The sequence below is a fragment of the Dryobates pubescens genome, chromosome 27 (assembly GCF_014839835.1).
Source record: "Dryobates pubescens isolate bDryPub1 chromosome 27, bDryPub1.pri, whole genome shotgun sequence".
Classification (NCBI taxonomy): domain Eukaryota; kingdom Metazoa; phylum Chordata; class Aves; order Piciformes; family Picidae; genus Dryobates; species Dryobates pubescens.
In genome coordinates, this window is record NC_071638.1 from 9,863,100 (window position 1) to 9,875,260 (window position 12,161).

At 48.1% G+C, this 12,161-nt stretch overlaps 1 protein-coding gene across 1 annotated transcript in view; it reads left to right on the forward strand.

Moving 5' to 3' along the window:
- The first annotated feature begins 3,229 nt into the window (after positions 1 to 3,229).
- The window catches only part of ZDHHC17 (zinc finger DHHC-type palmitoyltransferase 17), an 89,526-nt gene continuing 80,594 nt past the window's right edge, over positions 3,230 to 12,161 (forward strand). Inside the window, exon 1 of the mRNA XM_054173849.1 lies at positions 3,230 to 3,344. Within this exon, the coding sequence (XP_054029824.1) occupies positions 3,282 to 3,344 (63 nt within the window). The 5' untranslated portion in view covers positions 3,230 to 3,281. The remainder of the gene's footprint in view (positions 3,345 to 12,161) is intronic.

The following is a 12,161-nucleotide window of genomic DNA, read 5'->3' on the forward strand; positions in this document are numbered from 1 at the left end:
GGAAAGGGACTTTTCATAAAGCTATGTGGTGATAGGACAAGAGGCAATGGTTTTAAACCTAGAGCAGGGTAGAGTCAAATTGGACATCACAAAGAAGTTCTTTACTGTGAGACTAGTGAGACACTGAAACAGGTTGCCCAGACAAGCTATGAATGGCTCATGCCTGGAAGTGTTTAAGACCAGGCTGGATGAGGCTATGAGCAACCTGGTCTCTGCCCATGGCAGGAGGGTTGGAACTAGATGATTTTAAGGTCCCTTCCAACTCAAGCCATTCTATGATTTGAGAAATAGTAAAGGATGGTATAAATAGACACTGAAATTCAGAAACACCTGGCTTTAAAACTGGTGTAAGAGCATTGTTGGGCTCTTGGATGTGACCCTCAGAAACTATGTAACATAGCCATTGTGGCTATTACTCTGCATCAGCTGTGCAGCAAAGTGCTGCCTGACCTCGACAGGCTGCACAGAGGGGCAGAGTCCAAGGGCAGGAGATTGAACACGTCCAAGTGCTGGGTTCTGCACATTGGCCACAACAACCCCATGCAGTGCTACAGGCTGGGGTCAGAGTGGCTGGAGAGCAGCCAGGCAGAGAGGGACCTGGGGGTGCTGGTTGATGGTAGGCTGAACATGAGCCTGCAGTGTGTCCCGGTGGCCAAGAAGGCCAATGCCATCCTGGCCTGGATCAGGACTAGTGTGGGTAGCAGGAGCAGAGAAGTCATTCTGCCCTGTACACTGCACTGGTTAGGCCACACCTTGAGTCCTGTGTCCAATTTTGGGCCCATCAGTTTAGGAAAGACGTTGAGATGCTGGAACGTGTCCAGAGAAAGGCAACAAGGCTGGGGAAGGGTCTGGAGCATAGCCCTGTAAGGAGAGGCTGAAGGAGCTGGAGTTACTTAGCCTGGAGAAGAGGCATCAGGGGAGACCTCATTGCTCTCTACAACTCCTTGAAGGGAGGTTGTAGGCAGGTGGAGGTTGGTCTCTTCTCCCAGGCACCCAGCACCAGAACAAGAGGACACAGTCTCAAGCTGCACCAGGGGAAGTTTAGGCTGGAGGTGAGGAGAAAGTTCTTCCCAGAAAGAATCTGCTGTTCACTTACTCTGAATAGAAGTTAACTTGTCTGTCCTTGCAAGGTGAACCATGTTTCCTTACAGATTAGGAGAGGACAGGGAGTGCTTAACGTGTGGAGACATAGTGTGTGTGTGGGTTAACTTCTGAATCACTATTAGCTTTTGAATGAAGAGGTCTAATGCAGAGACACCTTAGCACATTCACATATTCTAGTTCTGCTGTTACTTGGTGGTAAAAGGGACGCTTGGTTCTGAAGGAGGATGTGATAGGCTGCACATGAGCTAGAGACACAGATGAGCCCCGAAGTTTAATGGCCAAAATTCTCTGTACAGAAGCTTCTGAGAATAGAACTGGTGTCAAAATGTGCAGACCTGTGAAGAACAGGGTATAAATATCTAGACACATGTCAGGGTATGCATTTACAATGCACCTCAGAGCCCATGGATCTGAGGTCTGTAGATCTTTAGACTTACATGGAAAAATAATCTGTGTGGTAAAAAAATACTACAAAGATTGTTGGTTATTTTATCACCCTGACTTTCATTATAAATATGAGTGAGGAACTGTGGTGATTGACACAATTTCTATTTCTGGAGTTTGCAGGGGATTGAAAATGCTCTTCTTCAGATTGCAAATTAGATCCAAGCCTTGGTACATTTAATAATACACACAGCTAAAAAAAGATCCTCTCCTGTATATTCCCTGTCTTGTTCTGTTCCTTTAGCACTTCGGTATGTTATGGTTTCAAGTCTGTGCTTTTAGACCTGTTTCACACCCCCAGTTTCCAAACCCTGTGCCATTCTTCCTCTCAACAATCTCAAAACTTAAATATATTTACATGCTAAAAGATATTTATGGTTAAACACTGTAATACAGCTCTAGTCAGATTGTATTAGTGCTTCTCTTTGGCATTTTGTATGAGACTGGAAAGAACAGCGAAGAGAGTATCGTTGTGGGGCTTTAGGCTTTTGAGCTTCATGTATTATGATACAACAAAATGTGTTATCTAGAGGTCCTTTCCTCACAAAGGCAAACGAATGCACCACAGACATGGCAATATAAAGCAGCAGTCCAACCAGTGATAACACTCTGTAGCTGCAAATTTTATTTGAACGTCTTTAATAAAAATGTCATTTATAAAACCAACCAACCCACCCACCCCAGCGAAACAAAGAGCTTTGGGATTCAAAATCTTGGCTGTACGCTTGTCGCACAACTTCTAAGAACAGCAATGCTAAACTCAACAGAACCAAACCTATTTTCCCCGCACGATGTACCGCGGCCCCCCGAAAGCGCAGCAGCCAGCCTGGCCATCTGGACAGCGTGCGGCAGGGTGCAAGACGGCACCAGATCGGCTGGGTACAGATGGTCGGAAGGAATCCCTCCCAGACGTCCTCAGAACCATTAGGGGTTACCAACATTCTCGCAGCTGAGAGTGAAAACCCTGAGGAAAAACTTCTTTGACTTCTTCCTGTGCTCTCTGTTCTACCTGGTAGGCGTGAAGACAACTTCCACGGAAAACAGGGTAGGCAAGATTCAGCCTGGTCCTTCTAAACTACTTAACCTAAATAAATATACTTTAAAAAAAACAACAACCAAACCAAAACCAAAACCAACCAACCAAAAAAAGATAAATCATTTCAGAATCAGTGATACCGATATCTTCAGAAAGTAACATGCCCTCCAGGCAATAAAGCTGCCAGAAAGAAACAAGTTTTCTCTTCGGCTGGCGGCTGCCTGCAGGTCGCAGCCCCGGGGTCAAGCCGGGCCCTCGGCCGGTGCGGGCACTGCCTTGTTTCGGGGAGGCAGGCGGACAGAGAAGCAGAGAGCTGCTACAGAGCCGGCAAAAAAGCCCTGAGCCTCCCGGGGAGAGGAGGAGGGAGGGCGGCTGCCCTGCCGTGCCAGCTCTCCGCCCTGAAAACCGCCCGCAGGCTCGTCGCCAGGCCGCTGCTGCAGCTCTCGGCCCCGTCTGCGTGCGCCGCTCCCGGCGGAGGCGGCTCTCTGGCACCGCCCTTGCCGAAGCCGCTGGGGAGCGGCCGCGCCCGGGCGGCTCGAGCCGGAGGCGCCGAGGCCGCAGGCGCCGCACTCCGCCCGGGTCCCCGGCTCGGTGCCGGGGGCGCGCGTGCACGCGAGCGCGCAAGGGGCATGGGGAGGAGGGGCGGCGGGCGCGCGCGCACTACCCGGCATGCAGCGGGTGGCGGGCTCGCACCAAGATGGCGGCGCCGCTGGAGGAGTACGAGAAAGAAGCGGGTTGTGTCCCCATCCTGCACCCCGAGGTGAGGCCACCCCGCCGGGCGCCGCCTGCCGCGACGTGCGGGCTCGGGGCGCGGCCGGGACGACGCTCCGCCGCCGGAGGGAGAAGGGGGCTATGAGGCCAGCGGGCGCGGTGCGCGGGAGGTGCGCCGCCGCCCCCCGCTGCCGGCCTGGGTGTGAGCAGCGGCGATGGGCCGGGGCGGGCAGGGCAGGGCCGAACCGATCCGATCTGAACTGGAGTAAGGGGACGACGAGGACGATGCGGGTGTCGGTGGCGACGAGGGAGGGCAGTCTGCCTCGGGTCCTCCTGTGTCGTCCTTCCCAGAGGCGGTCTCGCCCCGTACTGGGTTTGGGGGTGAGCAAGGCTGTGGGGGCCTGCCTGCCCCCGGCCCAGCCGCTCCTCCGCGGGAAGAGCCTCCCGGGAGTGCTGCCCGCGACACCGGTGTCCCTGAGCAGCGGTGCTCTGTGCATCGCCGGGCTCGGCGCCCGCCCCCGCCGCCCCAGGGGGCTGCGGCCCGGCAGCCCGGGGAAAGCGGCTCGGCGGAGGAGGAGTAAACGTTTCTGCTTTTCATTTGGCTGGTACCGGCCTGCGGTTCGCCTGCAGGTCGGGCCTGGTCCGGTCCAGCTCAGTGCTCCCTGAGTGGCGTGGGGTTTATTTTGAAAGGAAAGGGTTTGCCTTTTCTGATGTGTTGGTCAGGCGGTGGGAGGAATGTTTACCGGCAACATGTAAATTCCCGTCGTATTTTTGCCCTTGTACCAATCGCTCCTCTTGTCAACGGCATGCGTGAGCTCCTGCGGACGGGTATGGTTGTTTTGGAAACCTTTTACATGTGGACTTGTCACCTGATACATTAAAGATTTTGAGAATTGATTTTTCAGCCTACGAAAAAGATCAGTGCATATGCCAGACTCCAGTTTTTGCTAGACAGATGGTACTCTTTTTCCTTAAACAACATCTTTAAAACACTTTTAGTTTTCTTGGGGACTGGAGAGACTTTATAGGCCTCTCTATGTGATTGCATCTACTACCCACTCTTTTCTCTTTCCCAACTCTGCTCACTTAGGACTTTAAAACAGACCCATCTATTCTGAAGGTTAAGTAGCAAAGTAAGGTGCCCCAAAGAAGTGGCTGGGGATTTGTGGTGCTTGATTGGGGTGGTTGTTTTTGTTGTTGTTGTTGCTTGCTTGTTTGTTTGTAATTGTTGCTGGGATTTAAAAAATTGTCTCTTTTTTAAAAATGATCTTTTTAAAATGATTTTCTCCTTTTTTAAATGATGCCACATGTTTCTTGAATCATAGAATCAATAAGGTTAGAAAAGGCCTCAGAGATCATCAAGTCCAACCTATTACCCAACACCTCATGAGTTACTAAACCATGGCTTCAAGTGCCACATCCAATCCTTATTTGAACACCTCCAGGGATGGTGACTCTACCACCTCCCTGGGCAGCACATCGTAATGGCCAATTATTCTTTCTGGGAAGAACTTTCTCCTCACCTCCAGCCTAAACTTCTTCTGGCACAGCTTGAGACTGTGTCCTCTTGTTCTGTTGCTGGTTGCCTGGGAGAAGAGACCAACCCCCACCTGGCAACAACCTCCCTTCAGGTAGTTGTAGACAGCAATAAGGTCTCCCCTGAGCCTCCTCTTCTCCAGGCTAAAGCTTGAGACTCAAGCTTGATGTTTTTCAGAAGTGACAGAGGTTTTCAGTCATGATCCAGCCTTGGATGTTGATGCTCTTTGAAAATGTTCTTAACTGGTGGGAATTTTAGGTGGGCCATCTAAAACTATAAAACAGAATGAAGAACATCTACAGTCTGTTAGAAAAAAAACATTAGAATAGAATAAACTGGGTTGGAAGAGACCTTCAAGATCATCATGTCCCACCCAAGAACCAATCCAACCCACCTAAACAACTAACCATGGCACCAAGCACCCCATCAAGTCTCCTCCTGAAAGCCTCCAACGATGGTGACTCTACCACCTCCCCAGGCAGCCCATTCCAATGGGCAATCACTCTCTCTGTGTAGAACTTCTTCCTGACCTCCAGCCTAAACCTCCCCTGGTGCAGCCTGAGACTGTGTCCTCTTGTTCTGGTACTGGCTGCCTGGGAGAAGAGACCATCATCCATCTGTCTACAACCTCCCTTCAGGTAGTTGTAGAGAGTGATAAGGTCCCCCCTGAGTCTCCTTCTCTCCAGGCTAAGCAACCCCAGCTCCCTCAGTCTCTCCTCATAGGGCTTGTGTTCCAAGCCCCTCACCAACTTTGTTGCCCTTCTCTGGACTCGTTCCAGCAAGTCAACATCCTTCCTAAACTGAGGGGCCCATTATTTATGTTGTAAAGATTGAGGACTATTATTCATTCAAACTGACTTTGGGTGCTACATAGTGAACAAAAATGTCACCGTTTATGTTGACTTTTCAGGAGTTAAGCTATCTGGTGCAATGTTATGCTGTTACTGTGGAGTATGAAGTTGAGTTTGTGAACAGAAGACGGGGAAGGAAGTTCATATATATTGTGTGCTGTAACACCACCCTAAATGTTTAATATCTAATAAATATCTTTTTTCTAACTATGGTCTTGAGAAGTGTTTTTAATTTGTTTGTTTTCTTGGAAATGTTGAGTATCTGCCTGTATCCTATTCACATGGTAGATACCTGAAGGGAGGTTGTAGCCAGGTGGGGGTTGGTCTCTTCTGCCAGGCAACCAGCACCAGAACAAGAGGACACAGTCTCAAGCTGCATCAGGGGAGGTTTAGGCTGGAGGTGAGGAGAAAGTTCTTCCCAGCAAGAGTAATTGGCTATTGGGATGTGCTGCCCAGGGAGGTGGTGGAGTCCCCATCCCTGGAGGTGTTCAACAAAGGCTTGTATGTGGCACATGGAACCATTAGTTTAGTTGTCAGGAGATGTTGGGTGATAGGTTGGACTTGATGGACTCTGAGGTCTTTTCCAACCTTATTGATTCCATGATTCTATGATTTTAGTGGCTGTTCCCTTAGTTTTTAAAATCCCTTTGTGCAGATAAGCTGTAAAGGAGAAGGATGTTTCTAATGTTAGTGGTGAGACAAGCTGTTAAAGGAGTGTTTCTGGAGTGTCTGTTAAAAGCTTGAGGACTCTGCATTATAGCAGAGCTGTGCTGTCAGAGACCTGCCCACTGAACAATGTCGTGCATCTGTTTGCAGTCACGTTTGAAGGTCAGAGGCATTTAATACTCAGTGATTTCCATTTTTTTAAAGCAAATAGCACCATATCCTTATGTAAGTGGTGACGTTGGAGCCTATAATCTGTCCTTCCATTTGTATACATATAAACCTGAGGCTTTTTATAGGACTCTCACAGTCTTTCCCAGTTGCCTGTGTTCCGTGCTACTGTTATCCATGTCATGCATCTTCCTAGATTTATTTTGGTGCCTTCTTTTTTTAATCATTATTGGTCTCTTCTCCCTAGTATCAGGTGAGAGGGCAAGAGGAAATGGTCCCAAAGTATTCCAGCAGTGTTTTAGGCTGGATATTAGAACAATTTCTTTGCTGCGAGAGTCCTGACATCAGGCGTCGGAGCAGGCAGGCATGGAGACGGTGGAATCCCCATCCCTGGAGGTGCACCAGAAATGCACAGATGTGGTTAATGGCTGTGCTGTCATGTCAGTGGTTGGACTCAATTTTAGAGGTCTTTTCCACCCAAAGTAATTCTCTGAGTCTATCTGAATTTTTAATTTTTTTTTATTTTTTTTTTTTGGGTTGGGGGTTAAATTTTTCAGGCCATTTTCTGCTTGTCTACAACAGCAAAGTGTGGCAGATACATTTGGACTGAATTCATGGAGATCCTGAGTTGCTGGTAGTGCCCCATTCCAGCTCTAGTTACAGTATCACAGTATCACTAAGGTTGGAAGAGACCTCAAAGATCATCGAGTCCAACCTGTCACCACAGACCTCATGTCTAGACCATGGCACCAAGTGCCAGGTCCAATCTCCTCTTGTCCAGGGACGGTGACTCCACCACCTCCCTGGGCAGCACATTCCAATGACGAACGACTCTCTCGGTGAAGAACTTTCTCCTCACCTCCAGCCTAAACTTCCCCTGGTGCAGCTTGAGACTGTGTCCTCTTGTTCTGGTGCTGGTTGCCTGGGAGAAGAGACCAACCCCTTCCATACTTTTCTCAAGCAACCAGCACCAGAACAAGAGCACACAGTCTCAAGCTGTGCCAGGGGAAGTTTAAGCCCGAGGTGAGGAGAAAGTAGCTATCACAGTTGTGGCACTTGGTCCCATGGTTTAGCTGTGAGGTCTGTTGTGACAGGTTGGACTTGATGATCTTTGAGGTCTCTTCCAACCTTGGTGATACTGTGAAGTTTACTCTAAATGATACTTTTGCTTCTTACTGTCTTTTTGAGTAATTTGGATTGCTTTCAACTGTGGTTGTTTTTTTGTTTGTTTGGGGTTTTTTGAGGCCCTTTTTTGGAAGGGGGAGTGTTTCTTGCTCTACATCTTTGCGTTGTGCCATGAGATGTGAACACAGTGTCAATGTTTCAGGACAGATGGTCTTGGTAATAGTGAAAACTTACTGAAGTACTGGAGTGCTTGAAGACCTGTTTATTTGTGAAAGGCCCAGCCTGAAGTGATTCAGATAACTTTGGTAAGAAGAGGCAGAAACACTGCTGAAAATATGAATGCTTTAGGAAACTGATGAAGCGGGGGGCTGCTTTGGGTAGGTTTTGTGTTGTGTCTTCCAGACTGAGTTTGTGGGCTTCCCTCACTCCCATGTGAAAGCAAGCTGAACTTGCATGATAGACTCTTGTCTCAAAGGGTATTTATTCTGTCTCCTTATCACGAGTTTGGTTTGGTATGACAGTGCAGATCCCGCTGTTTTCTACTATTGCTGTCATTCCTTCTGTAAATGTAAAGAGGACAGAGTCTCAAGCTGCACCAGGAGAGGTTTAGGCTGGATGTTAGGAAGAAGTTCTTCCCAGAAAGAGAGATTGGCCATTGGAATGTGCTGCCCAGGGAGGTGGTGGAGTCACCATCACTGGAAGTGTTTAAGAAGAGACTGGATGAGCCACTTAGTGCCATGGTTTAGTTGATTAGATGGTGTTGGGGAATAGGTTGGACATGATGATCTTGAAGGTCTTTTCCAACCTGGTTAATTCTATTTTATTCTTACTCTATCCCATTTTATTCTTACTCTATCCCATTTTATTCTTACTCTATCCCATTTTATTCTTACTCTATCCCATTTTATTCTTACTCTATCCCATTCTTATACCAAGATACAGTGCTTTATTCAGTTTATACATGGCAAGATCCAGTGGCTGGGAATTGAAGCTGAATGGGGTCATATTGAAAGGCACAAGTGGTAAATGGTGAGGGTGAGGAATCATGGTAATGAAAAAAGGAGGGCAATGGTGGATTATCTAGCTGTTGATGTTTTCATCTTGAGTTGAATGTCTTTCCAGAGACCAAATACAAGCTTTTGAATTCCATGTATGGATAACTGCATGGTGTTTCACATCTGTGAACAGAGAGAAGTGTAGATTATTGTGTTCAGATCTGGGCCCCTCAGTTTAAGAAGGACATTGAGACACTTGAACGTGTCCAGAGAAGGGCAACAAGGCTGGGGAGAGGCCTTGAGCACAAGCCCTACGAGGAGAGGCTGAAGCAGCTGGGATAGTTTAGCCTGGAGAAGAGGAGGCTCAGGGGTGACCTCATTGCCCTCTACAACTACCTGAAAGGTGGTTGTAGCCAGGAAGGGGTTGGTCTCTTCTCCCAGGCAACCAGCACCAGAACAAGAAGACACAGTCTCAAGCTGCACCAGGGGAGGTTTAGACTCGAGGTGAGGAGAAAGTTCTTCACCGAGCGAGTCGTTGGCCATTGGAATGTGCTGCCCAGGGAGGTGGTGGAGTCACCGTCCCTGGAGGTGTTCAAGATGGGATTGGATGTGGCATTTGGTGCAATGGTCTAGTCATGATGTCTGTGGTGACAGGTTGGACTTGATGATCTTTGAGGTCTCTTCCAACCTTGGTGATACTGTGATACTATGTTGAGAAGTCTCCGAGTCCTGAGTGATGTACTACCTCTTTCACACACATGAGTTCCTCAGCACATTTGTGAAGCACATAGATAACCAAAGAGAGGAAGTCCTGTGGGTGTAGGTCTTGGTGGACGTGAAAGTGGCTGTCTTACAGTGTGCTATGGTAGCTCCACTATGAGAGATGCAGAGCACCCTAGGGTGGCCTAGGAACACTGGACCTTGCTAGTTTGTTTCCTTCTTCCACTGTTTTGGTTTATGCCAGGGATACAATGGAAAGCTCTGCTTCCATTTATACAGTGTAGCCCTATCATGGGAGTGCTGCTCATACTCATATTGTTTGCACTTGTTGCCCTTTGGTTAAATGACTTCAGTGGACCCTCTGGCTTTAAATTCCTTGGATCTTCTAAACAAGAAGGCTTGCAGGCTGTTTTGTGATGGGCTTGGATGTTTTAATTTGCAATCCAAGTGGGAGATCTTTAGCATATTGATTTTGTTTGTACCACTCCTTTTTTGTTTGGAAAATATTCTTGATGTGTGGCCTTGTATGGCCTGAACTGCCAAAGGTATTTAATCTGTTCAGAGCTGCAGCTCTTCTTAAATGGTAAGATCTATGACAGGGAAGGAAAATCTGGTTTGTTACTGCTATGTAGTGCATCCTCCAGTGTCATTACATTGTCTGGGATATGTTTGAAAGAGCACAGCCCTGTGAGGAGAAGCTGAGGGAGCTGGGATTGTTTAGCCTGGAGAAGAGGCTCAGGGGAGACCTTATTGCTGTCTACAACTTCCTGAAGGGAGGCTGTAGCCAGGTGGGGGTTGGTCTCTTCTGCCAGGCAACCAGCACCAGAACAAGAGGACACAGTCTCAAGCTGTGCCAGAGGAAGTTTAGGCTGGAGGTGAGGAGAAAGTTCTTCCCAGAAAGAGTAATTAGCCATTGGGATGTGCTGCTCAGGGAGGTGGTGGAGTCACCATCCGTGGAGGTGTTTAAAAAGATGGGAGCTACTGGTTATTGCAGAGATCTTTTGTTTGTTAAAAAAGTCTTGGCTGTGAAAGTTGGGTTGCTCCTTTTTTTGCCCCTCTTTTTTCTTTCGAGTCAGAGAGAAGTCTTCCTGCTAAATTGAAAGAAAATTTTTGGGAGTTTTGGGCTCTAGCAAGAATTAGTCCAGCTGCAGGCCTTCATTTTATCTTTGTTTCTCTCCCTTCCTGTGGTTCAATTTGTAATTACCTGGGAAGTTTGAAGAAGCATGGTACCTCCTTGTGTTCCTTGGTGCTGCTTAACTGACTGTAGATAGCTTTGGCTCTAATTTCTGCTGTTTATAATGCCAGTGAGAAGTCTGATTTTACCATCTGACTCTATTCCCTATGGGTTTCTGTTGATACTCTTTGGCTTGGCTTGGGGTACAGATTGTTCTTAATTGTCTGTAAAGGTATGGGACTTAGACTGCAGTTTAGTCAGGATCACTCCAGGGGCTAAGCTCATATTTCTGAGTTCATTCAAAGATCAGTTATTGTTTATTGTACTACTGGAAAAGGAGGACAGAACTGGGAGGTCTCAGACAAGTTAGCAAGCTTAATGTTGCAAGTTGAATCTTGCTGTGTGGATCGTGGTTAGCTCCATAGTTTAAGACCAGAGGGGGCTGCAAATCTCATCTAACCTTCTAATGCAGGTATTGAGGGGTTTTTAATGAGGGTTTGGTTTTGGTTTTGTGGGTTTTTTTGTAGCCAGCATACTACTTATAAAGTAAAAAATAAGAGAAGCTAATCAAAATCTTACAATAACAGATAATACTGTACAGCTGGGCAAGTTGCCTCCAAATTCTAATTAGTCTGAGTCTTAAACCTGTTTGGAGCCTGAATTTAATTTGTTCTTTGCATCTTGATAGATGTCTATCCAAGTGGAGACCTGTCTGTGTTTATGTAGTATGCTGATGATTATTAGATCCCTACACTGTATCATGGGCTGCAGTCCTACTGACCCTTTTGAGGCGTTCCCTAAGATGTGTTCTATCACAGTATCACTAAGGTTGGAAGAGACCTCAAAGATCATTGAGTCCAACCTGTCACCACAGACCTCATGACTAGACCATGGCACCAAGTGCCACGTCCAATCTCCTCTTGAACACCTCCAGGGACGGTGACTCCACCACCTCCCTGGGCAGCACATTCCAATGGCGAATGACTCGCTCAGGGAAGAACTTTCTCCTCACCTCGAGTCTAAACCTCTCCTGGCACAGCTTGAGACTGTGTCCTCTTGTTCTGGTGCTGGCTGCCTGGAAGAAGAGACCAACCCCTTCCTGGCTACAACCACCTTTCAGGTAGTTGTAGAGGGCAATGAGGTCACCCCTGAGCCTCCTCTTCTCCAGGCTAAACAATCCTAGCTCCCTCAGCCTCTCCTCATAGGGCTATGCTCAAGGCCTCTCCCCAGCCTCGTTGCCCTGCTCTGGACACGTTCAAGTGTTTCGATGTCCTTCTTAAACTGAGGGGCCCAGAACTGGACACAGGACTCAAGGTGTGGCCTAACCAGTGCAGAGTCCAGGGGCACAAAGACTTCCCTGCTCCTGCTGGCCACACTATTCTTGATGCAGGCCAGGATGCCATTGGTCTTCTTGGCCAGCTGGGCACACTGCTGGCTCATGTTTAGGCAGCTGTCAATCAGCACCCCCAGGTCCCTCTCTGTTTGGCAGCTCTGCAGCCACTCTGACCCCAGCCTGTAGCTCTGCATGGGGCTGTTGTGGCCAAAGTGCAGCACCTGGAACTTGGACTTGTTGAATGCCATCAAATTGGACTCCACCCATCTGTCCAGTCGGTCGAGGTCCCTCTGCAGA